This window comes from Danio rerio, chromosome 2 (genome assembly GCF_049306965.1).
Source record: "Danio rerio strain Tuebingen ecotype United States chromosome 2, GRCz12tu, whole genome shotgun sequence".
Lineage (NCBI taxonomy): Eukaryota > Metazoa > Chordata > Actinopteri > Cypriniformes > Danionidae > Danio > Danio rerio.
Window position 1 is genome coordinate 32688837 of NC_133177.1, and position 22765 is coordinate 32711601.

General features: G+C 35.6%; 1 protein-coding gene across 8 annotated transcripts in view; it reads right to left on the bottom strand.

Moving 5' to 3' along the window:
• si:dkey-188g12.1 overlaps positions 1-22765 on the bottom strand; it is a 45633-nt gene that overhangs the window by 13288 nt on the left and 9580 nt on the right. For 7 of the 8 annotated variants that reach the window (XR_012392564.1, XR_001796297.4, XR_012392554.1 and 4 more), the window contains exons 6-13: positions 21562-21700; positions 19466-19524; positions 19322-19387; positions 11719-11784; positions 4853-4912; positions 4700-4779; positions 2703-2768; positions 2525-2612 (exon numbers count right to left, since the gene is read on the bottom strand). Coding sequence is in view for 4 of the 8 variants with exons in the window: in XM_068214028.2 (XP_068070129.1) it covers positions 2525-2612; positions 2703-2768; positions 4700-4779; positions 4853-4912; positions 11719-11784; positions 19322-19387; positions 19466-19524; positions 21562-21700 (624 nt within the window). In the remaining 4 variants the exon portion in view is untranslated. Of the gene's footprint in view, positions 1-2524; positions 2613-2702; positions 2769-4699; positions 4780-4852; positions 4948-11718; positions 11785-19321; positions 19388-19465; positions 19525-21561; positions 21701-22765 lie in introns of all 8 variants that reach the window. The other variant, XR_012392566.1, reaches the window with a different exon arrangement.

Below are 22765 nucleotides of genomic sequence, written 5' to 3' on the forward strand. Positions count from 1 at the left end.
CCTGGGTGGTCACTAGGCAAGCCCCACATACATACTTGATAAAACATTTATACTTAGTAAGCATTTCTAGCAAGTTACAGTACTTGGCTAGTCAATATTAGCATGTAGCTAATCACTGCTAGCATGTGTAGCATATAGGAAGTTCCGTTTGCTAGCATGAGTCAAACGAGCCAATCTCCAAGTCTCTACGATGTTCCGATGCTGGGATATAGCTGTTGATGAATGGTTGTTAGGGTACTCTGTTTTGTTGCTATGGGCGAGGTTACAGAGTGAACTTGAATGTGGTTGGCTGTCTAAGTCAAATGAACCAACTCCCATGTCTCTATGACACTGCTATGCAAAGATATGCATCTTGACCTATTTTAATGGAAGTCTATGGAATCAATTTGGGGGCGTGGCTTGTGAGCTTCATTATCATGTTGAGATGCTCATTGGTTGTCTGAGTCAGATGAGCCATCCCTCAAGTCAATAGGACACTGCTAAGCAAAGATATGCATGTAGGCCAGTTATTAACGTGAGTCTAGTATGAATTAGCATGTTACTAGCATGATTCTAGTACAAATTAGCATGTCATTAGCATGTTTCCAGTATGAGTTAGCATGTCATTAGCATGATTAGCATATGAGTAGCATGTTGCTAGCATGATTGGCATGTCATTAGCATGTTAGAATTATAAGCATTTAATAGCACAGCTAATTACAGTCTATAGGACAGTTGCTAGGGTGCAGTATGTGGTAGTTAGGGGTGTGGCTAGAAAGTTAAAAGGCCATCAGTGATTGGCTGCTGGCTAGACTGAGTTAAATGAGCTCAGCCATTAGTCTCTATGACAGTCTGATGCAGAGTTATGAGCTCACAAAGTTTGATCCCATGTTAAGTCAATGAGAGTCTTTTGTAATGGCAGTCTACGGGACAGTTGCTAGGGTGCAGTATGTGGTAGTTAGGGGTGTGGCTAGAAAGTTAAAAGCTCATCAGTTATTGGCAGTTTGGTAGTCTGAGTTAAATGAGCTCAGCCATTAGTCTGTAGGACAGTCTGATGCAGAGTTATGAGCTCATAAAGTTTGATCCCATGTTAAGTCAATGAGAGTCTTTTGAATAGAAGTCTATGGGACAGTTACTAGGGTCAAAAAGTGGTTGCCAGGGCGTGGCTAGAAAGTTTAAAGGTGATCAGTCATTGGCAGTTTGATAGTCTGAGTTAAATGAGCCCAGTTAGAAGTCTGTGTGACAGTCTGACGCAGAGTTATGAGCTCACAAAGTTTGATCCAATGTTAAGCCTATGGGATTTTTCCGACAGTCCCGGGACGTTTTTCGGAAAACCGAAAGTCGGATCAGTCTGAGGAGATATAGCAACACGAGTCAGAATAGTTTGGAGGTCTGGAGCGAGTTTGGTGGTAATAGCTCAAAAGCTCTAGGAGGAGATAGAGTCAGAAATTTAGTCTCAGAAGAATAATAAAAAATTTAATAATAAGTTTAAATAGCATTTCAGTAGTCTGGCTTTGACAAGCCAGCCTAATTAAGACTTGTTTAAAAAAAATTAGATGACCAACAACAAAATATTTAATTACATTTAAGACTTTTTAAGGCCTAAAATTTAGATTTTGGGATTTAAGACATTTTAAGACTTATTCAGATCCCACAGAAACCCTGTTAGGATTACATAACATCAATGCACTGAAATAATGAGTGCTGAAAATTTGGCTTGACATCACATGATTCAACTACAATTTAAATATATGAAAACTGTATTTTTACAGCAATTGTGATTAAATAAAGCCTCGGTAAATTAGATGAAACTACTTTCAAGAGCAATAAAAAGTCTTACTGACCTTTTAAACAGAAATCTACATACTACAAAAATAACAAATAATTTCAGTAACACTTTAGGTAGTCACAATTCACAATATTAACTACCAGCTTATTACCTGCTTATTATTAAGACATTAACATTTTTAGTACTCAAAGAATTCTACATCCCTGAACCCAGCTACTACCTTACTAACAATTAATAAACAGCTAAATCATATTTTATTAGGTTAACGGCCTTAGTTAATGGTTTGTTAATAGCGTAAACTGCACATTAAAATAAAGTGTGACCAGAATTTCAAAAAGTGTGCACATTAAGACATTGTCATCTTTGTATTCTGTGCAATAAATGGCATCCAGCACAGACAGGCCTCAACGAGGTGAACCGAGTCTTCTAAAAGGGGGTGTGGGGTGCAGAGCAAAACAAAAACAAAACTTATGCATATTCATTAGCCTTCAGCAATTGAGGCCAGAGATGAGGGGTTTAATGGGCGTGCACCTGTTAAAGTCTGTGCTGTATAAACTCTACTGTATATGTGCTGTATGTGTGTGTGTGGGACAGGGCACAGGTGCACATTTCATTAAGGGTTACATGATTAAAGCTCCTGTCCACCCTTTTAGAGTGGCTTTGATGATGAAAACAACATGTCTGGAGTAAATATCATGGCAGACAGTGTATGTTAAAAGTGAACAAAACTGAAGCGTTGTTGGAGGTGCCACTGACCATTAAGCTGACTGAAGCATTGTGCAGAATGGCTTCCTGACGCTGCAGTCTCTGCCTTAAAAACATCTCGTCCTTGATGGCATGAAAACTTGAAGAAGAAAAAAAATCAAGATAGAAGACTTCTTTGAGCATATAATGAAACATTTAGAGCAATAAAAGTGTGTGTTGTATACAGTACTTTTGTGTTAAAATCTCAAATTTCTTCTCCCACACCTGATTGGACATGCACAACTGCTTATTGAGCCTGATAAAATAAAGAAACAATTAGAATGAAGAAGTGAAACACACATGTACTGAGGGATTATTCTGTTTTACAGCAAGACACTGCAGAGAAATGTTTTGTTTTTTAATGCACTTGTCCATTTTCTATGCCTTTTGGCTTTTAATAAGATGTTTTGTTCTATTCTAATGTAAAGAAAACATACAAAACACACTTTTTTTGTCACATTTGATTTTTATTTTTTTTTTATGCCTGTAGATTCTAATTACAATGGACATCTATGATGAAAATCATTTTTGGAAGCTGTTTGGACAGAACTGTGTGTAGGTATAATGTGTCTACAGTCATATTAAGGTGATAGAAACACAGTAAGTCTCTTTTTAAAAAATTCCTGACATTAAAATAGTAAATAGGATGCAATTCCTCCCCGGTTTAAGGCCCACCTCAACATAACATAGGAGTGCGGTTTCCCTGCCCATCGAATTGATCGACAGCTGCATATTAACATGCCTCCTTAGTAGCGTGTGCAATCACATCAACAAGACAGGACGTGCACAAAGCAACCAGGATTAAAAGATCTGTTCAGCTCTCTGTGATCATCAATCCGCAACAAATGTGATCAAGAGTAAGTTTTACAAGTTTAAAACATTTTTATAACAGTGCATGTTTGTAATGAATTATAGCGATTTTACCATCACCACAGCCGCGTGTCAGTAAAGTTTTAAAAGGGCGCTTTAATACCAGTTTGTGGACGTTAAATCAGGTTTATTTTGTAAATTAACATAAGAGATATCCATACAGTAGTGGATATTAATCTGTATCCTGTCACATTTGCAGTGCAAAGTTAAACGCACGTGCTGTGTGTGTGTGTGTGTCTTTGTGTCTGTGTGTGTGCGTGAACTTTGTAACGACATTGTGTGTGACTCATCGAAAGGGCTTAAATTAACTCCACAACAAATACATCAAAAAATCATTGGTAAAGTTCTTACTGTAGTATTTCTCACAAAGGTTACATGAGATCTGCTTCCTTCATGTCTGTCACTGTGCTGTTTATCTGAGGCAGCTGAGGTACAGATTAAGGCACACTCTGACATGTGGGCATGTGGGAACCGTGGGTGGGGAGAGCTAGCAGTAAAGGCACAGGCAACAAAAACCGCTACATTGTGTTCAGAGCAGAAAGTTCCAAACTTCTGAAAGGTATATTAAATAATCTAATGGGTGTTTTGAGCTGAAACTTTACAGACACATTTTGGAAACACAAAAGACTTATCTTAGATCTCAAAAAGGGATAAAGTAGGTGCCCTTTAATATTCACTCCAGCAGCACTTAAATACACCAAACGTTAAAGTTTTATTTAAATGTGAATACTGAAAATTTCCTGGTAAGTTTATTTATTTAGCACATTTCGTACACAATGATAATTCAAAGTACTTTAAATCAACAATGGGATTAAAAGAATCATACAATAATCACAAAATAAATATAAGAAATAGAAAAAACAATAATTAAACTTATTTTAAAAAGAAATATTAAAACAGGTTTAAATTTAATTGAAAAAATAACAACAACAACAAATCATTAGTAAATTAGTATTATTATAAAAAGAATAAAATATAAACTGAAGAATATATTCACACACAATCTATCTTATTAAATACATAATTTTATTCTAGTAAAAGTGAGTGATCAAAACAGGTACCCAAAATGTCCTCTGTTGATCCTTTGACTGTACTAAAAATGTATCAAGAATTTTCAAGCTGACAATTTTCATCCTTTTTGTACTAGAAATGCAAGCACATATCATACATTGTATTTGTAATACTTGATCATAGTTACAATATATATTTGCAACCCTTAATGCAATCAATTGACTTGTGAAGTATGATGATAGCTATATATTTTTACCCTATTCACCTGCAGTGTCTTAATTTTTTCCTTTAAGTTTTTTTAAATACCTTTCAATCTCCTTTTTCTGCAATGATTCAGCCTTTTTAAATTCTCTTATTTTAAGAGCCAGCTCTGTATCCCCAACAAGCTGAAAGAAAAACAGAAATTCCTTCAAGTTTATTCATAGATGTACGATTTTATTTTAGCAAATTGAAGACTACCTCCATGGTTGTAAGTTCCGCCTTCTTCAGCTTCTCAAGCTTCTTTTCAGTGGCAGCTTTCTTATAAGAAGAGAAACACATCCCACAAACACATCCTAAAATTATAATGATGCTTTACTTTAGTATTTGTATGTCAGGAGTACAAATAAAATGTGCTTTAAACCTTTTGCTTTGTATAATATGACATGTACACTAAATCAGATTAAAAACTCAAACTGAACGTCTCCGTTGTGCAGGACAAGGTTGTTCCACTTGTCCTAGTTTTGGACATTCATGCCTAGATGCTTTATTTTATTAGAGGGAAGGTTTGCATTTTTACTGATGGACGAATACAGCTATAAGTAGAGGTATAATAAACAGGTATAAAATTAATTTACTCTTCATCTCCATTATATCAGAAGGATGGATGTAAACAACATGTTTAGGATCATCAATGAAATTAAATTTATCCCAACAGACTCTAACAATGTCAATGTGAACATAGAGGTGGCATAATCTCTAACCGCCTTCGATTGATAACAAGTACCCTTCCATGAAACATGCACAAACAATATATTTTGAGAAATGTGTCAGTGTTTTCTGTTTTTACAATTTTTTTCTGGTCACACTTTACAATAAGGTTCATTAGTTAATGTTAAGTAATGCATTAATTAACATGAACAAACATTGAACAATACATTTATTACAGTATATATTCATGCTAATAAACGTTAGTTAATAAAAATACAGTAGTTTTTTGTTAGTTCATGTTAACTCATGGTGCATTAACTAATGTTAACAAGCATGGACTTGAATGTTAATAATGCATTAGTAAATCTTCAATTATGATTAATAAATGCTGTACAAGTGTTGTTCATGATCAGTTCATGTTAGCAAATGCATTAACTAATGAACCTTATTGTAAAGGTTTACCTTTTTTCTTTTATAGTTTCATAATATTTTTCTAAACAACTTTTTGTCAATGAATGTGGTCACGCTTTACGATAAGGCTTTGTTTATTAACGTTAGCTAATTTATTTACTAACATAAACTAAGAATAAGCAATACTTGTGCAGGATTTATAATCAAAGTTCAGCATTTATTGATGTATTACTAAAATCTAATGGGACGGCACAATGACTCAGTGGTAAGCACTGTCGCCTCACAGCAAGAAAGCCGTTGGTTTGAGTCCCGGCTGAGCTAGTTGGCATTTCTGTGTGGAGTTTGAATGTTCTCCCCATGTTCATGCTCCGTTTTCCTCCACAATCCAAAGACATGTGAGAAGAATAAACTAAATTGGCAGTAGTGTTTGAGTGTACCAGTACTGGGTTGCAGCTGAAAGGGCATCTGCTATGTAAAACATATGCTGGATAAGTTGACAGTTCATTCCACTGTGGGGAACCCAGATGAATAAAGGGACTAGGCTGAAGGAAAATAACTGAATGAAAATTGTCAGTAGTGTACAACAGTGTGTGTGAATGTGTGAAAATTTGTGTATGGTGTTTCCCAATACTGGATTACGCTATAAGGGAATCGCTGCGTTAAACAAATTCTGGAATAGTTGGTGGTTCCTTCCATTGTGGCAGAAATAGAAACTAAGCCAAAGGAAAATGATTGAATTAATAAAATCTAACGTTGTGCTTGTTAAAATGAATGTACTGCGAGTAAACAAAAACTAACAATAAATGTATTTTCATCAACTAGCATTAATAAAAGTTTAATAAATCTAATGTTCATTGTTTGTTTATGTCAGTGAATACATTGTCAAGTCAAGACTTTATAGTCATTTTGCTACATGTGTGAACAAAGTGAAATGAAATGTTGGCCTCACAGGACCACAGTGCTACATAAATAAACACAATCATAAAAACAAACACAACACTGTGTGTTTATTAACAAGGAACCTTTTTGTAAAGTGTCACCAAGAATATTCAGTTCAGAGCAGATGAATCTTCACAAAATCATTAATTCCAAAATGTAACTTTTTGGACATTCAATGGACCCGATTTTGTGTAAATTTGAAAGTTCTAAAAAAGCATGATTTCACGCTTCACACAGGATGGCTCTTTTAAAGCAGGATAAAGAGTATGAATGTTGACGGAATGTTAATTTTGGGGAAAACTACCCATTAAATCCAGCACCACATTTCATGTGCGTGTCCACCTCAGTTGAGAAGAAAAGCAATGGCTTTGAAGCTTTATCTGTTTTTTTTACCCCAATGGAGATTTAAATGGAGGGCCATATTCTGAGAGTCATTATATCAATCGGTGGCTCACAAAGGGTCATTTTACCACCAAATGTCCACTTTGTGCAGCATGTCCAATCAAGGCCTGACACAGCTTTGAGGAATGTCATGTTGGCTGATTGAGTGCGTACGTTCAGAGCAGTGTGAAGGTCAGGTCGCCTCAGGTCAGCTCGGACATCCACTTTTCCACCCGTGTTCCCCCAAAAAGGCCTAACAGAACGTGGGAGTCCCTTTTTAAGTCTCTGTTAGTAAGAGTGGGTGCCGAGTGTGTTGTTAGTCTAACCCAACACAGAGAGGATGTCAGTCCACCCTTTTTCTTTCATCATGACCAAAGAAAAAAAAGAATGGGAGAAAGAAAGTTTCCTTGCCGGTTTGTTCAAAAAGCCATTGTGTGCAAAAAAAAAGGAGTAGGTGTTGATTTGTGACAGGATGATGGTGAGTTGAGTAAGTCTTAGTGTGGTGCTTTACACTGAGAACAGACAATAATGAAGGTGTGTTACACTTTCACTTACTGTCTGACACAAATTTACAGTTTTGGAAGTTTTGGTACATTGCATATATACAGGTATAAACTCAGCAACATGGCAGGTAGGCCATTCTCTTACCATGCACTCAAACTATGGAATGCTCTTCCCACAAATTTAGGAATGCTGGTTCCCTGGACTGGTTTAAGAAGCTACTTAAAACTCATCTTATTAGAACTGTTTTTAATTTGTAATATCTTTTTTTATTCTCACTATTTATTTATTGTTTTATTGTGCTTTGTTGTTTTTACTGTTTTGTAAGCGATTTGGGTCTGAGAAAAGCACATTATGAACAAATAGATTTTTTTTTTTCTCAAAATGCTGAAGTTGGTCAAGATTTTTAAAATGTTTTACATTTGCATTTATGATCAAAATGCAGTAAGTGTAATATTCTGAAATATTATTATAAAGCATTTCCAACTTTAATACATTTTCAAATGCAATTTATTCCTGGGATGGCAAAGCAGATTTTTTAGCAGTCTGTTTAGTGTACATGATCCTCCAGAATCATTTTGATATGCTAATTTTAAGTCTCATCAATCATGTTTTAACATTAACAATGTTAGAAAATAGTTGTAATTTTGTGCATTTTTGTAATTTATTTGTGGATTCTTTGAGAGTTGGATTATTTTTGTAGCGCTTTATTTTGTTTTTTGAGTTGACAGAAATATTACTTGAATGGAAAGCTCACACAAAAATAAAAATTATATCATAATTTACTCACCCTTCACTTGTTTCAAGCATGTATATTTCTATGTATGTTTAAACACAAAAGACAAAGAAAGCTGCTTTTGTGTGCAACAGAAGAAAGAAACTGTTAAAGGTTTGAAACTACTTGATAGTGAGTAAACAGTGAGTGCATTTTCATTTTTTTTCATTCATTTATTTACATTTATTTTTATGACTTTTCCCAAATTTAGGACTAAAACCTGAATACAAAGTTTCGACATGTTACAAAATTAATATATGTCATGTTCAATTATATAGCTGAAAATATATGTATGGATGGAATTTACTGTGATTTTCATTAAGTTATTTTAACTCAAAAAGTAACACTACCAGTCAAAAATTTGGGGTCAGTCTTATTTTCGTGTTTTTTTTTAAAGACAATTATTCTGTTCATTAAGGCGGCATTTCTTAAATGTAAAAAATTTGTTGAACTGTTAAATATGTATTACAATTTTAAATAACTTATTTTTTATTGTATGGAGTTTCAAATGAAATTATTACTCCTGTCATTATTGCTTTTATTACTGTTATAATTAATAATAATAATAATAATAATAATAATAATAATGAATATTAGAGTGATTTCTAAAGGATCCTGTGACTCATGAGTAATGAAGCTGAAAATTTATCTTTAAAATGCCTAGAATTAGAAGTTAAATGATAAACTACTTTTGAACAGGTATTTTATCGTGCAATGAATGCAGCATTGGTGAGCAGAGAAGCTTATTTTGAAACTTTTAAAAATCCTACTGACCCCATACTTTTGACCAGTAGTACATACCTAATTTTAAACATATAATATTCCTCACTGAATAAAAGTAGTATCCTGACTTTTATATTTGAGTGAGACGTTATCAATTATTGTTTGCGAAGCTACATAAATCAAACTGTTTGCGCATTTTATCTATGTCTGAGTCACTGTCTATACAGGGCCAGACACGTGCCAGTTAACACTGAGGCTTGAGCATTATAAAAAAAAAAAAAAACAGATAAGAGTTCCACATTTCCATAATAACTAGCCACTACAGTGTCCAAGCTCATTGTAAGAGTGCCCTTTATGAAGTGGACTTTAAACCGGGCTTATTGTCCTCTTCTATTCATCTGTACCCCATCACCCACTCCAGCCTGTCAGTGTGTTGTGTCAGCTGCATGCCACATTCCAGCCTCTGAGGCCAGGATTCAGACCGGACGCCTCCTCCACCACCTCTATACGGTACACTTGTTGACAGAGTCATCGTCCGCATCCAACTACCCCCCAAAAGAGCTTTAACAAGCCATGAATAAGTCCAGTTAAAAGGGTTTGCAAAAAGCCATGATGCTATGGTCATTCTTATAAAGGGTCAGCCACACTATTGTTTCAGGAATCTTTCTAACTTGGTGGTCAGTTCCTAATGTTATCAGTGCTGAAATCAGTCATGCTTCAACATATAATGTGAAAAATGTGAGCCTTTTTTTGAGAGCTTTAAATTAATTTAAAGTAACTTTATGAATTACTTTCCCTGTCATCTGTTTGGACTTTTAGCAATGCAATTTGAACTAAATTGACATAAACTAAACAACTTCAACTCTGAAAACTGGACTGACACAGTTTCAAAAACTTTTTGAGCTTTTCTCAAAATCAGTTATTCTTTTTAATTCTTTTAACTCTTTTTATCTTTTATTATTTGATTGTGCTTTTTCCCCATTTGTTTGCAGTTAGATTATCTTTTTGTAATCAAAAAGCATGTCCAGTTAATTAAAATCATAAAAATTATTACATTTTATCAACTCAGTTTTATGACTGGATTTGGTGAAAATTTCACAAATCTAAAAGTTAGTTTCATCCATTTTCTTGTCGGCTTAGTCCCTTTATTAATCCGGGGTCGCCACAGCGGAATGAACCGGCAACTTATCCAGCAAGTTTTTACGCAGTGGATGCCCTTCCAGCCGCAACCCATCTCTGGAAAACATCCACACACACATTCACACACACACTCATACACTACGGACAATTTAGCCAACCCAATTCACCTGTACCACATATCTTTGGACTGTGGGGAAAACCGGAGCACCCGGAGGCAGGGAGAACATGCAAACTCTACACAGAAACGCCAACTGAGCCGAGGTTCGAACCAGCGACCCAACGACCTTCTTGCTGTAAGGCTGTAAGCCAGCACTACCTACTGCGCCACTGCCTCGCTTAGTTTCCAAAGAAAAATTTAAAATGGCAGACACTGAAGAAGTTTGGCCATTTACAGCAAAACTGGCAACAGTGTTCTTGATACAACCTAAAGAATCAATTAATATCATTAACACGATAGTAGACTAAATTATTAAATTTCTTTATTTAAATTATTTAATTATTAATAATCATCTTTGTGAATGCAAAGTGTCACTGCCCCACCCTATGAAACACTTTAAAAACCTTTAGTACAAAATTCAGAATACATATAGAAAGTACTATAGTATTTTATGCCGAAACTAAATATGCTTGATCTATAAAATGAATGACGTGTTCAACTTGCTTTTCTGACTCTAAAAATAACAGTTTTGCATTACTTGGTGATACTTTGCCTTGTAATAGACTGGATAAACTCATTATGTTCAAACTGCCCTCAATCATGTTTCATGGACTGAAAAAGCTTAAGTGAAAAACAAAAATGCTAACAGATTCAACTGGTGCCTTATACAATAAATCTGTTAGTGTCCATGCTTCACAATAATGCTCTGCATGCACCACTGCAGTTCTGTCACCTGTTGCTTTAAATACTTAAAAATACAATTTAAAGCAGGATGGTTTCTGACTGACTTATTCCTATCATTAACCAGCTGGAAATAAAAAACATTCTAAAAGTGAAACTACATTATAGTATAATATTACATTAATATAAAACTACATAATTACAGTTTTATTATTATTTATATTTAGAACAATTTTATATTTAATATTTATTGTCATCATTATCATTCTAATCATTACTTTGAACAGTCATTTAAAGTAATCATTTCTTTCAAAAAAAAAAAATGACTCCAGACTTTTCAAGGGTAATGTACAAGACAATACCTTTGTTAAGTTAGTCCAAATATGTGATACACATTTTTCATTTGAGATGTTTCAATAAAAAAGGTCTGCACTTAAACATAAGAAAAGTAGCTGCCATCCATCACTCAAAGCCATCAACAGCATTTCAGGGTTGGCACAGGTTAATCTTTAATCAGACTCATGGCTGAAATCGATACAACTTAGACACTGCGTGTGCACCTTACCCTCCATCTTTGCTTTAGGACACTGATGTCTGCGATAATGGAGGGACCATTCTCTGGTCAAGAGTTCAAGACCTACAAACATCCTGAGACAGACAGGACTCGCGTCGAGTCTGTGCCGTATCTGAGCATGTGCTCGTACTCACCTCCTTCATGTGTGCTGCTTCAATGTGTACTATCTCTTTCTCCATTTCCTCCTTTAGCTGTTTTATCTGCAAAGAAAATTGAAAACATTACATTACAAACAAATGCCGAAAGTGTGTGACATGATGCAACTATTGAAAGGTTCTGACATTTTAGGAGGCAACCCTTTATATTTCAATTATACCTTTAAATCATATATTAATGTAGACGTATTTATTTGTGGAGTGAATCACTGACGGAATGGGTTGCCGTTAGAAGCTCCAGTGCATTGATTAAAGTCAATTTAGTAATGTAATTTTCTTAGTACCAAATATTTTACGATCATCTGTTAGTGGTATTATAACAAAGCAGAAGCAAGTGGCTATGTAACATCACAGATTGGGGTCAGGGCATGCTGAGGCTCATAGTGGACAGAAGTGGCCATTTCTGCAGTGGCCATTCATGGTTGAGAATCTGTATCCAAGCCTTACATCACCAAGCACAGAGTGTCAAACGCATGCCGCAATTGGACTCTAGAGAAGTGAAAACATTTTCTCTGGAGTGACAAATCATACTTTTCTTTATGCCAATCCATTGACTAAGTATTGGTGGTTGCCAGAAAAAAACTATATAAGCCTACTGGCATTATGCCAAGTGTTAAGTTTATAGAGGGGCATTATGGTGTAAGATTGTTTTTTCATGGGCTGGTACTGGCCCCTTAGCTACAGTGTAAGGAACTCTTAATGCTTCAGCATACCAAATTAAACACTTATTCTACATTTTCTTTTCAGCTTAGTCTTTATAAATCAGGGGTCACCACAGCAGAAAGAACCGCCGACTTATCCAGCATATGTTTTTTATGGAACGGATGCCCTTCCAGCCGCAACCCAGCACTGGGAAACACCCATACACTCTTGCATTTACACACATGCACTACGGACAATTATTTTTTTCCAATTCACCTATAGCACATGTCTTTTGACTGTGGAGAAACAGGAGGACCCGGAGGAAACCCACGCAAACATTGGGAAAACATGCAACTTCCACAGAGAAATGCCAATGGACTCAGCCGGGGCTTGCACCAGTGGTCATCTTGCTGTGAGGCAACAGTGCTACCCACTGAGCCACCGTGTCGCCCAATACCAAATTATTTTGGACAATTTTATGCTCCCAAATATGTGGGAAAATTTTGGGGATGGCCCATGACTTTGCATCAGTGCACAAGGCAGTCCATAAAGACATGATGAGTGAGTTTGGTGTGGGGAAATTTGACTGGCCTGCACAGAATCCCGACCTCGACCCAACTGAACACCACCTCACAAATGCACTTCTAGAAGAACAGTGAAAAAACCCAATAAACACATTACAAAACATTGTGAAAATCCTTCCCAGGAGAGCTGAAGCTGTTAAAGCTGTAAAGGGTGGGTTAACTTCATATTAAACCCTGTGGATTAAAATTAGGATGTCAATAGTTGTAGATTAGATACAAATGTCCCAACATTTTTGGCAGTACATATATAATTATTCTGTTGTCAATATGTTCGTAGAGGTTTGAGGGGTATTTAAACCCAGGTTAAAACTTCAGAAGTGGTCAGAGTATAGTGCAGTTGACAAGTGTGGTTGTGTGGTTGACAGGCCACTCTTTTGGGCATCTTTTCACAGAGGCAAAGCTTACACCCAGCTGAGCTTCACACTCCACTTTGGCCTGGGCTTCAGCCTCTTATTATAGGTCTTTCTTACAGCCCTCTGGCTATGAAAACAGATTTTCTGCTCCATTGATCAAAGTCACCAAAATAAAGTAGAGAAAAATGTCTTTTTTTTCAGAACGTCATTTTTTCACTTTACATTTTTATGCATAGCCAACAGGCTAGACCTTAACATTGAGTTTGTCAGTCACAGCACAAAGGGGCCGCTCAACAAAGGGTGCAAGACTGAAAAGAGGCCAATCTAAACTGCTACACTAAATATGGATAATCCCTTTCTCCTGGTGGCTCAAACAACTTTAAGGAGGTCTTCATTAGTGGTTTTAACCAGGGATTCTACATAGAGTGTGTTGGGCCACCACCTGCTCCATTAGTCTCTTTCCTAGTTCAATCCTATGTTTTGTGTCCACTCTGTATTATGTAAAGAGCAGGAAGAACATTATTGATCTGAAAGTAATATGCCTCTATTTTATGAGGTATTTATTTAAAAAAAAAAAAGCAAAAAAAAAATTCAAAGGTAAAAAGAAGGAAAAGAAACACATAAAAAAGTAAAACAAAAAATGTACATATAAGAATATCAAGGTTGATATGGTATTGTTTTAACACAATTTCATTGCTTTTTCATAACTTATGTGATCCTTTAATGTAAGACATTTCATTTGATTAAAATAATTTCCTTTTTCATAACAAATAAAGCAATAACCAACAACAAAATAAAACATTTTCTCATCCTGTACTCACTTATGTCCTTTATGTTATTTTTTCTTTTGCAAAACATTACAAATGATGTTATGTAATATTTGTAACCAAACTGCATCTTAATCCTAGTAAACAGACTGTAAATATGTGTATGACAGTATGCTAATTCCAGTGGACATTATAAAGAAAAAACACAGCCGTTATATAATGACTTACTTATGAATAAACTATAAAAATACAAATGACTAATTTTCTAAATTTACAAGTAAAATTTTATTTGTGTAATTTCTTAGATCAATTTAAATCTGATTAGTTTGACATCAATTAGATGAAATAACTGCAACATATACAAATGCTTTATTAATATAGGATCACTGAGCAACTGTTGTACATTTTAAAGTAATTTTAAATGGTAATAGCTTTTATCACTTGTATTAGTTTTTATTATGTGCATTTGCTCAGCTGCATAACTTTCACCCAAGTAAGATCAATTAATCAACAAACTAAATGAAGAAAGAAACAAGTGAAAACAATAAATATCCATATGTTTTCTCCTTAACTCCGCTGAAGAGCTGTGCTAATATGAGCATTTGATTGCAGGGTAAATTATGCCAGCTCTGACAGGACCCTTGCTGTTTGTCTCCCAGCAACCCTGCAAGGCCAGAGGGAGACTTTTAACCTTCTAGATTCTGTGTGGCCGAATTGAATGGCTGAGTACCATAGAGTCTTTCACACTCCTTTTACGTCGTCCTCTGTGTTCATATTTTAATTCCAGCCATTGTGTGGACGAACTTGGTGCATATTGTTCCTTGCAATCAACCGCAAACCCTGTGTAAAACGATCCTAGGCCGATCTTACATATTCGGTCAGTGTTTAAAATGAAGAATTGTGCATTTTGAAGGTATTTGTAATTGTTTGCAAAGCTTTAATAGTAAAAAAAACCTAACGTTTAACTTTAGAACCGATGAATACAAGGCAACAGTCCAACTTAGAGCGTATTCAAAATGCACAACAAAAGCTTTCTGATCACATGGTTTCTTACTGTAATGCACTAATAAAAAGCTCTGGCATGGCCCCAATCTTAACACCACGCAGTGCTACTTCACACACACTTCATCTTTACTGCACAAAAGATAAAACCCTAAATAAACAATACTATATCAATAGATGTCAAAAACGCTGCGCCACGTCCATTCGCCAAATGTTTTACCAATATCAACATGCGACGATGTCAGCTCGATATGCTCAGCTGTGCTTGATAACATATCATAAACTGATTTAGCTCTCCCTCATGCACCAGTTGCTGCATAGTATTTAATTCATGGTAATTTGCTCCGCTGGCATGCTTCTCTCTAATGCACAAGTAAAACATGCAAAATTATGAGGGACAACATTGTCTGGGCTGTAAACTTGACATATGCTGCCCTACTTATCTTAGATGTCACACAGTAACCATTTCTGGTTAGGAGGATTATTTCCTGGGAGAAACAGGAAAAGCAGAATGTAATGGAAGTGACTTAAAATGAGAAATGTGAAGTTTATTATTTAAAAAAACATTCATTTTCCTGATAAAACATACTAAACAATGACAATTAGTTTTTACAACATGAAATAAACAAGAAAATAATGACTTTATCTTACACTTCTAAATGCTTTTTCGCAATTCTAACATTTGTTGTGTTTTGTTTTTTTTCTAAGAACTGCTCATTGCCATTTAATGTACTTAGAATTGTGAAATAAAGAGATAAAACTGTGAGATGTAGATCCAAATGTATGGGAAAAAGGTCAGAATTTCAATATTTGTATGTATACACTCACCGGTCACTTTATTAGGTACAACTGTCTAACTGCTCGCTAACGCAAATTTCTAATCAGCTAATGCAGCAACTTAATGCATTTAGGCATGTAGACATGGTCAAGACGATCTGCTGCAGTTCAAACTGAGCATCAGAATGGGGAAGAAAAGTGATTTAAGTGACTTTGAACGTGGCATGGTTTTTGATGCCAGATGGGCTGATCTGAGCATTTCAGAAACCGCTGATCTACAAGGATTTTCTTCCTCAACCATTTTTATGGTTTACAGAGAATGGTCTGAAAAAGAGAAAATATCCAGTGAGCAGCAGTTCTGTGCGCGCAAATGTCTTGTTGATGCCAGAGGTCAGAGGAGAATGACCAGACTGGTTCGAGTAAAACACGATATTACATGACTGGTAATAAAGTGGCCGGTGAGTGTATATATACAGTACACCAAAAATTTCAAGGAAAAAGTATATAATTTTTAGTAAATGTCTGACATTTTTTAACCCAGTCTTATGCTGAATGGGTATAAAATCAAAAATACATTGAATTGTTCAAAATTAAGTCAAGATCATGTTCCATGAAGACAATTCCCACCATAAACATATCAAAATGTATTTTAAGCACATTAATATGTATTGCTTAGAGCTTAATTAGATATATGAAATGCAAGGTTTCTTAGTATTTAGATTTTAACCCTCAGAATCCAAATTTACAAAATTAGTTGTTTATCTGCCAATATTGTACATATTCTAACAAACCCACATCAGTGGAATGATTTTATACAACTGACATATAACATACTGTATATGGCTGATTTAGGGTCACATATTTCATACTGTATATATTGCAATTACATTTTTAAGTTCAAACTATTGCAACATTTAAATTCAGAGTTAAAAACTTCTAGATAAAGTCACAATCACTTTTGTTTCACCCTATTTCACAACAAGCCTTGCTTATCAAAAAGTTGCATAATTATAAATAAGTACACAGAAAAGTTTAGTAAATTAGGTTTCCACACTGAAAAAAAAAAATCAAGCAGTACTTCATCCAATTAAAAATGATCTTTCATTTCAGTTTAATATTTGTTTTATTTTTCAAGTAATATAGTTTAAGTTCAAAACATAGTTAAATATAAATGTTTTTGATTAAGAGCTCAACTAAAAATATTTGTTTTGACCAATGTAAAGTTTTAAGGTTACTCATACAGCACTGACCTAGCCCACATAACTATAGCCAGGTGCATCATGGGAAAAGGTTTAGAGTTGGTTTATGGGCTTTATTTTAACGATCTAGGCGCAAAGTCTAAAGTGCATGACACAAAAGATTTAAGGGCGTGTCTGAATCCACTTTTGCTATTTTAAGGACGGAAAAATATGTTTTTTGCTGCGAAGCAAGATCTAACAGGGTAGTGCTTATTCTCTTAATGAATCAATCAGAGTCTCTTCTCACATTCCCTTTAAGAGTCAGTTCCATCACACCATGGTGCATTTGCTACATACATGGCGGACTTTTAAGGGGAAAAACGTAATGCTTCACTAGCAAGAAAACCGTTAAACAAACCATTTGCAGGGAGGATAAAGAACGAGCCTCCTCCATTCAGCCTCTTTACTTTCTCTTTTGTTTACTTTTACACTACTTTACTCCTTTACTTTTGTGGATGAGAAAACAGTGTTGTACGTACTCCACTGAAGACATCAATTAACCAACATATTTAATTTCACTTGTAAAGCTCAAAGATTTGTTTCAAAATATTTTTAAATTCAGTTCTAATTTCCAGCAAATGAAAAAATAAACAATAATAACGAAGTGTGGTCAAAAAACTGGGTTATTTCCAAACACACATCCTATTCTTATGCTCCATATGGTGATGCATACATATCCAAAACAGTTGAACAAATCTAAATTTTCTTTTTATTAAAACAAATATAAATATGCATATAATAAATACAACTGCTAATAATAATAACATCATACAATAGCAAATTGTCATGAATAAACTAAAAAAGTTCCCCGAGTTGAAGAAGGCATGATAGCAGTGTTTTTTTATTTATGTAGAAAATATACATTTTTGCAATTTTTTAATCCTTGAATTACTTTTTATTTGTAAAGATATTTGTGTATTGCTGTACATCCTTTGTGTATTAAGACATTGGTAAGCATTTAAGGCACACAACTAATGCACTCTGTGCTAAACTTCAGACCAGCTTTCAACTGGTCAATTACGCAGTTCATTTTAGTTCCTCAAAATAGCAATGCACCAACAGTGCGCCTAACACATGGATAACAAATGAATTTACTATTTAAATAACATGGTGCAAAACGGGAAAATTAGGGTTGCGTTGGTTTGAAAATAGCAACAAATCGCATTTTGCGCTTTTTTGTGCCAAGAATATGATCCTATGTGTTATATTAGTTAAAATACTTTTTTTTTTTTGTAATAAAATTTGTGAGTTTATGTTTCAGTTGGCCTCTGTGATTAAAGCCACCTAGGTACAGCAAGTATTATAATATGCTTTAAAAATATATTGTTTAAGGCAAATTATTTACTTTTCATTGGCTCAAGTAAACAAATTTAAATGCTAAACCATTACCCTAATTTTTTTAATTAAATAAATGAACATTTTGGGTGAGGCAGTGGCGCAGTAGGTAGTGCTGTCGCCTCACAGCAAGAAGGTCGCTGGGTAGCTGGTTCGAACCTCGGCTCAGTTGGCGTTTCTGTGTGGAGTTTGCATGTTCTCCCTGCCTTCGCGTGGGTTACCTCCGGGTGCTCCGGTTTCCCCCACAGTCCAAAGACATGTGGTACAGGTGAATTGGGTAGGCTAAATTGTCCTCAATGTATAAGTGTGTGTGTGGATGTTTTCCAGAGATGGGTTGCGGCTGGAAGGGTATCCATAGCGGTTCATTCCGCTGTGGCGACCCCGGATTAATAAAGGGACTAAGCCGACAAGAAAATGAATGAATGAATAAATGAACATTTTATGAAAATTGTTGTTTTGATGAAAGCTATACCTTCTAGTTTAGAACAAAAAGAAAACTTAAATCAATTGACTTTCTTCAACAAGACAAATATGCTTTGTACCAGGTTATAAAAAAATTCTCATGGAGATAGAAAATATTGTTTAAGGCAAATTTTAAAATTTTCATTCAGTCAAGTGATAAAATTTAGATGTGAACAATTACCTTATTTTTTTTCTTAATTTGATGAATGAAAGCCTTTTCCAGTGCAGAGTAAATTTGTTAACGTGAATGTTGTTTGACTACAAGGTACTAACGAGAAAGCATCTTAACATTTAGTTTTTCTCCATTTTAATAACATTTTTGAAGACAATAACTAATGTATTACAATATAAGCACCACCAATAAACGATTAAGTCTAACTTGTAGTCAATCCGAATACCCGTTTAACAATATGAAATCTCACCTTTTCTATGCAGCTTTCTTTTTCAACTTTTAACTCCATTTTTAATTGCTCATGTTGACCTGTCATCTGAAATAAATGAAAATTGCTATAAATAAAACAAAAACAATACATTAATTAGGATGCTTTGGGCTTTGTGTATAATACCTTTTGAAGTGCCTTTTTGCTGTCATCTGCCTCTAGTTTGAGCTGTTCCAAATCCAGAGCTATGAACAAAAGAAAGAGAGAACATTTGTTTTGAAAAGATGAACCAGTGCAATATTTACTCCCCCAACTTCTCACAATATTTAAAAAAGGCACAAAGACTGACATCAGGAGCATAACGACAGGTCATCCAATTGTCTTTGTTCATCTTTTGCAGCTTGGGTCAGTGGACTGAAGTCCAGTCCTGGCCTGCATGACCTGCTCGGGCTCCAGGCCCTGACAAGCTTCTGACCTGGAGCACTGCTGTTGACACGTTCACTCACATGCACTGACCAAACACAAACCAATAAGTTCAAGGGCCAAGTGTGTGTTAATGCCCAAGTGCTTTTATTTCCATAGAGACTTAAGAACTGTTCAGTCTTATCTTTAGTCACAGCCAATGCGAAAACGTTTTAGCAGATGGTTCTTCGCATTCTGAATGGAGATACATAAAAGGAGTTTATGTACCAATAAAATGCATTTCAAAAATAGATGTGTTCATGCATAATCACCAAAAACAGTGGCGTAAAATAGTCAGATGGTTACCAAAGTTACATATGCAATGAATGAACATCAAACACTATGAGAGATAAAGGCCTGACCCTTGAGAATACACCTGTCTTATGTTTGCTTTCTCCTCTCAGGCTCCCACAGAGTGTGAGATGATAGCTATGGTCTGACAAGTGTCCTCAAACATTGCGCTCCGAATGCGAACTACCTCACACACCAACACAGATAAGGGAATAAGTCTATATTTCCAAAACAAGCATTCGTGACTAATGTTTGGTTTTGGTTCAAAACCCACTGGAAACATTTCTAAAGGGGCCATGAACAGAGAAGGCAAAATTCCCTTGATCTTTTGACATGGGAGAGGTCACTCTATTATTAAAAACATCCAGTACTCAGAGCTTAAAACTAACTTGTTAGTATAAAATCAGACTGCCAAAATGAGTTGTGAAAAGTGTCACTTTATTGCATTATAGTGTGGCTTGACCAATGACATTTTTTGTTTAGTTCTGCATGACAAACACAAGAACTACTCAGAAACCAACTACAACAATATGTTGTCCATTGGTAAGTTTTTGCATTGTCATCTTTCCTGATGCTAACATTAAGAAAGTGTGGATTAATTTTTGTTTGCTGGAAAATGCTGTGCCAACTATGCTGTGTCCGCTTGAGTAATATATTTTATTATGTGGTCACTATTGCATTGTTTGTTAGTACACCTAATTGAATATGTATTCAATATTTAAGCTTTTTTAACCTAAATCTCAGCAGCAACCTATCAAGAAAGTTGTTTTTTTTGCAGGTTAAAAGACCTACAAAAATTAAAAGAGTTACCCAATAATATCAGTGGGCATTTACTTCAATGTCTACATTTCACCATGCTACGTTGTACTGTGTGTTCTAATGAAGATAAAACAGGACAGCTAACAGGCTAAAACAGGCTAAAACTTTATATTATAAAGTATGATCTTATTCTATATTCCTAATGCCTGCATGCAATGCTTTTTAATGCCCACAACTAACACTACTCCTCAGTGACGTCAGTAGTTCCAGAGAGTGCATTGTGTCTGGCATTGCATCTCTGAGATGTAATCTCAGCTTGCATTATTATGGCTGCATCCAAATACTATTGTACCTACTTTTTGTTGTGTTTTGTACAAAAATGCACTTAGATTAATGGTTTTGCTTCATTTGCATTGTATTTAACGTGTTATGAATGCAAATGCCACTTTATTTAAAAAAAATAGTGTTGAGATGCATGTCATGGGTGTTTATTAAAAACAAGTTATGTAATATAAATTGTTGACTTTGACTTTTGACCTTAATAAAAATTTAGATTTGGACTTTTTAGTATAGACATTAAGAACCCCTGCTTTATAAGTACTAATAAACAGCCAACATCCTAATAATAGGCAGGTAATACCCCAGGTAAAAGAGGGAATTGGTAATTTAACTAAATTGTTACCAAAATCTTAACAAAATGTCAAATAAAAAATAAAAAAGTAGTTCATGGCCCTCTTTTAAACAGAACCTAATAAATTATCCAGTATTACCCAGCTTCTGCTCTTTGGATTCCAGAACTTGGTGAATTTCTTGCAGCTCGACGTGCAACGAGTCAATGTTATCTTTCAGCTTTTCATTCTCTGACATCAGTCTGCTTTTTTCGGGGTCCTCCGCTCCCTCAGAGGCGATCTGAAAAATGACACAAGTCCTTTTTAGCTTTCCCTTTACAGCGCAAAACAAAAGCCACGCCGCTCAAGCTGCGTGGCAAATATGAGTGCCATTCAGGCACAAAGCAATCGTACAACTTTCTGCCTCCTACCATTTCCCCCTGAATAATAAAAAGCGAGAAACAAAAAAAAGCAAACACGCTTAGAAGAAGGCGATCTCTTCTTCTTTTATTTTTCTCCTCCTCTCCCTTTTGGCCTTTTCTTCTTTCCCGGAAGAAAGACGGCAGTACATTACATACAAAGCCTATAATTCATGGGGACATTTTTATTGACAGGAATAATACATATCATACTGTTTGTGTGCCCCTGTCATTCAGGTCAATTTATTCTGGAAGTCAGGGAAGGCAGCTGGGGCCTATCCACCCACAGTCTGGGCTCTGCTTTCTAACAAGCTGGGCAGAGGCAGGCTGTGAGGGGGGACTGGAGGATGGCTGAGCAGCCCCAGGGGGTTCGCAGAGAGCACTGTTTCCAGGGGGGAGCTTGTTGTCTTTGTGCTGTCCCTCAGTAGCAGCGCTGCCAGTGTCACCAGGATCACATCACATGTCAGCGTGCTGAAGTTTGCAGACTGGGAGCCGCATGGAGCCCATCAGGTTCCTGTGATATCCACGCAGTTGGCCCTCATCTTTGTACTGCATCCACCATTCATGCCCCAAACATTAACAGGGCCTTTGCATGCCTGTCACACTTAAGATTGTGCAGGCGTTCAAAGGCTTTCAAAGGGTTTTCTTTTTGCACTTTCTTCTCTCTCTTTCATTCATGAGGAAAGTAAACTGCAATCATAAAGAGGTTTTGATTGCTATAAGTTTATTTGCATTTTTTTTTGTTGCATTCAGAGGGATCTTGAATAAAGGCATGGTCATACCAAGAACAATGACTATATCAGCATCCACAATAACGCATAGTAATGTTCTGTTTATAATAATGCATACTGCAGTCATCTGTCACTTTAAAGCCAATTCACACCGCCTACAAACAAGCATAAATACAAGATTACAGAACGTCACTTCTAAACCAAACATGTGCCAAT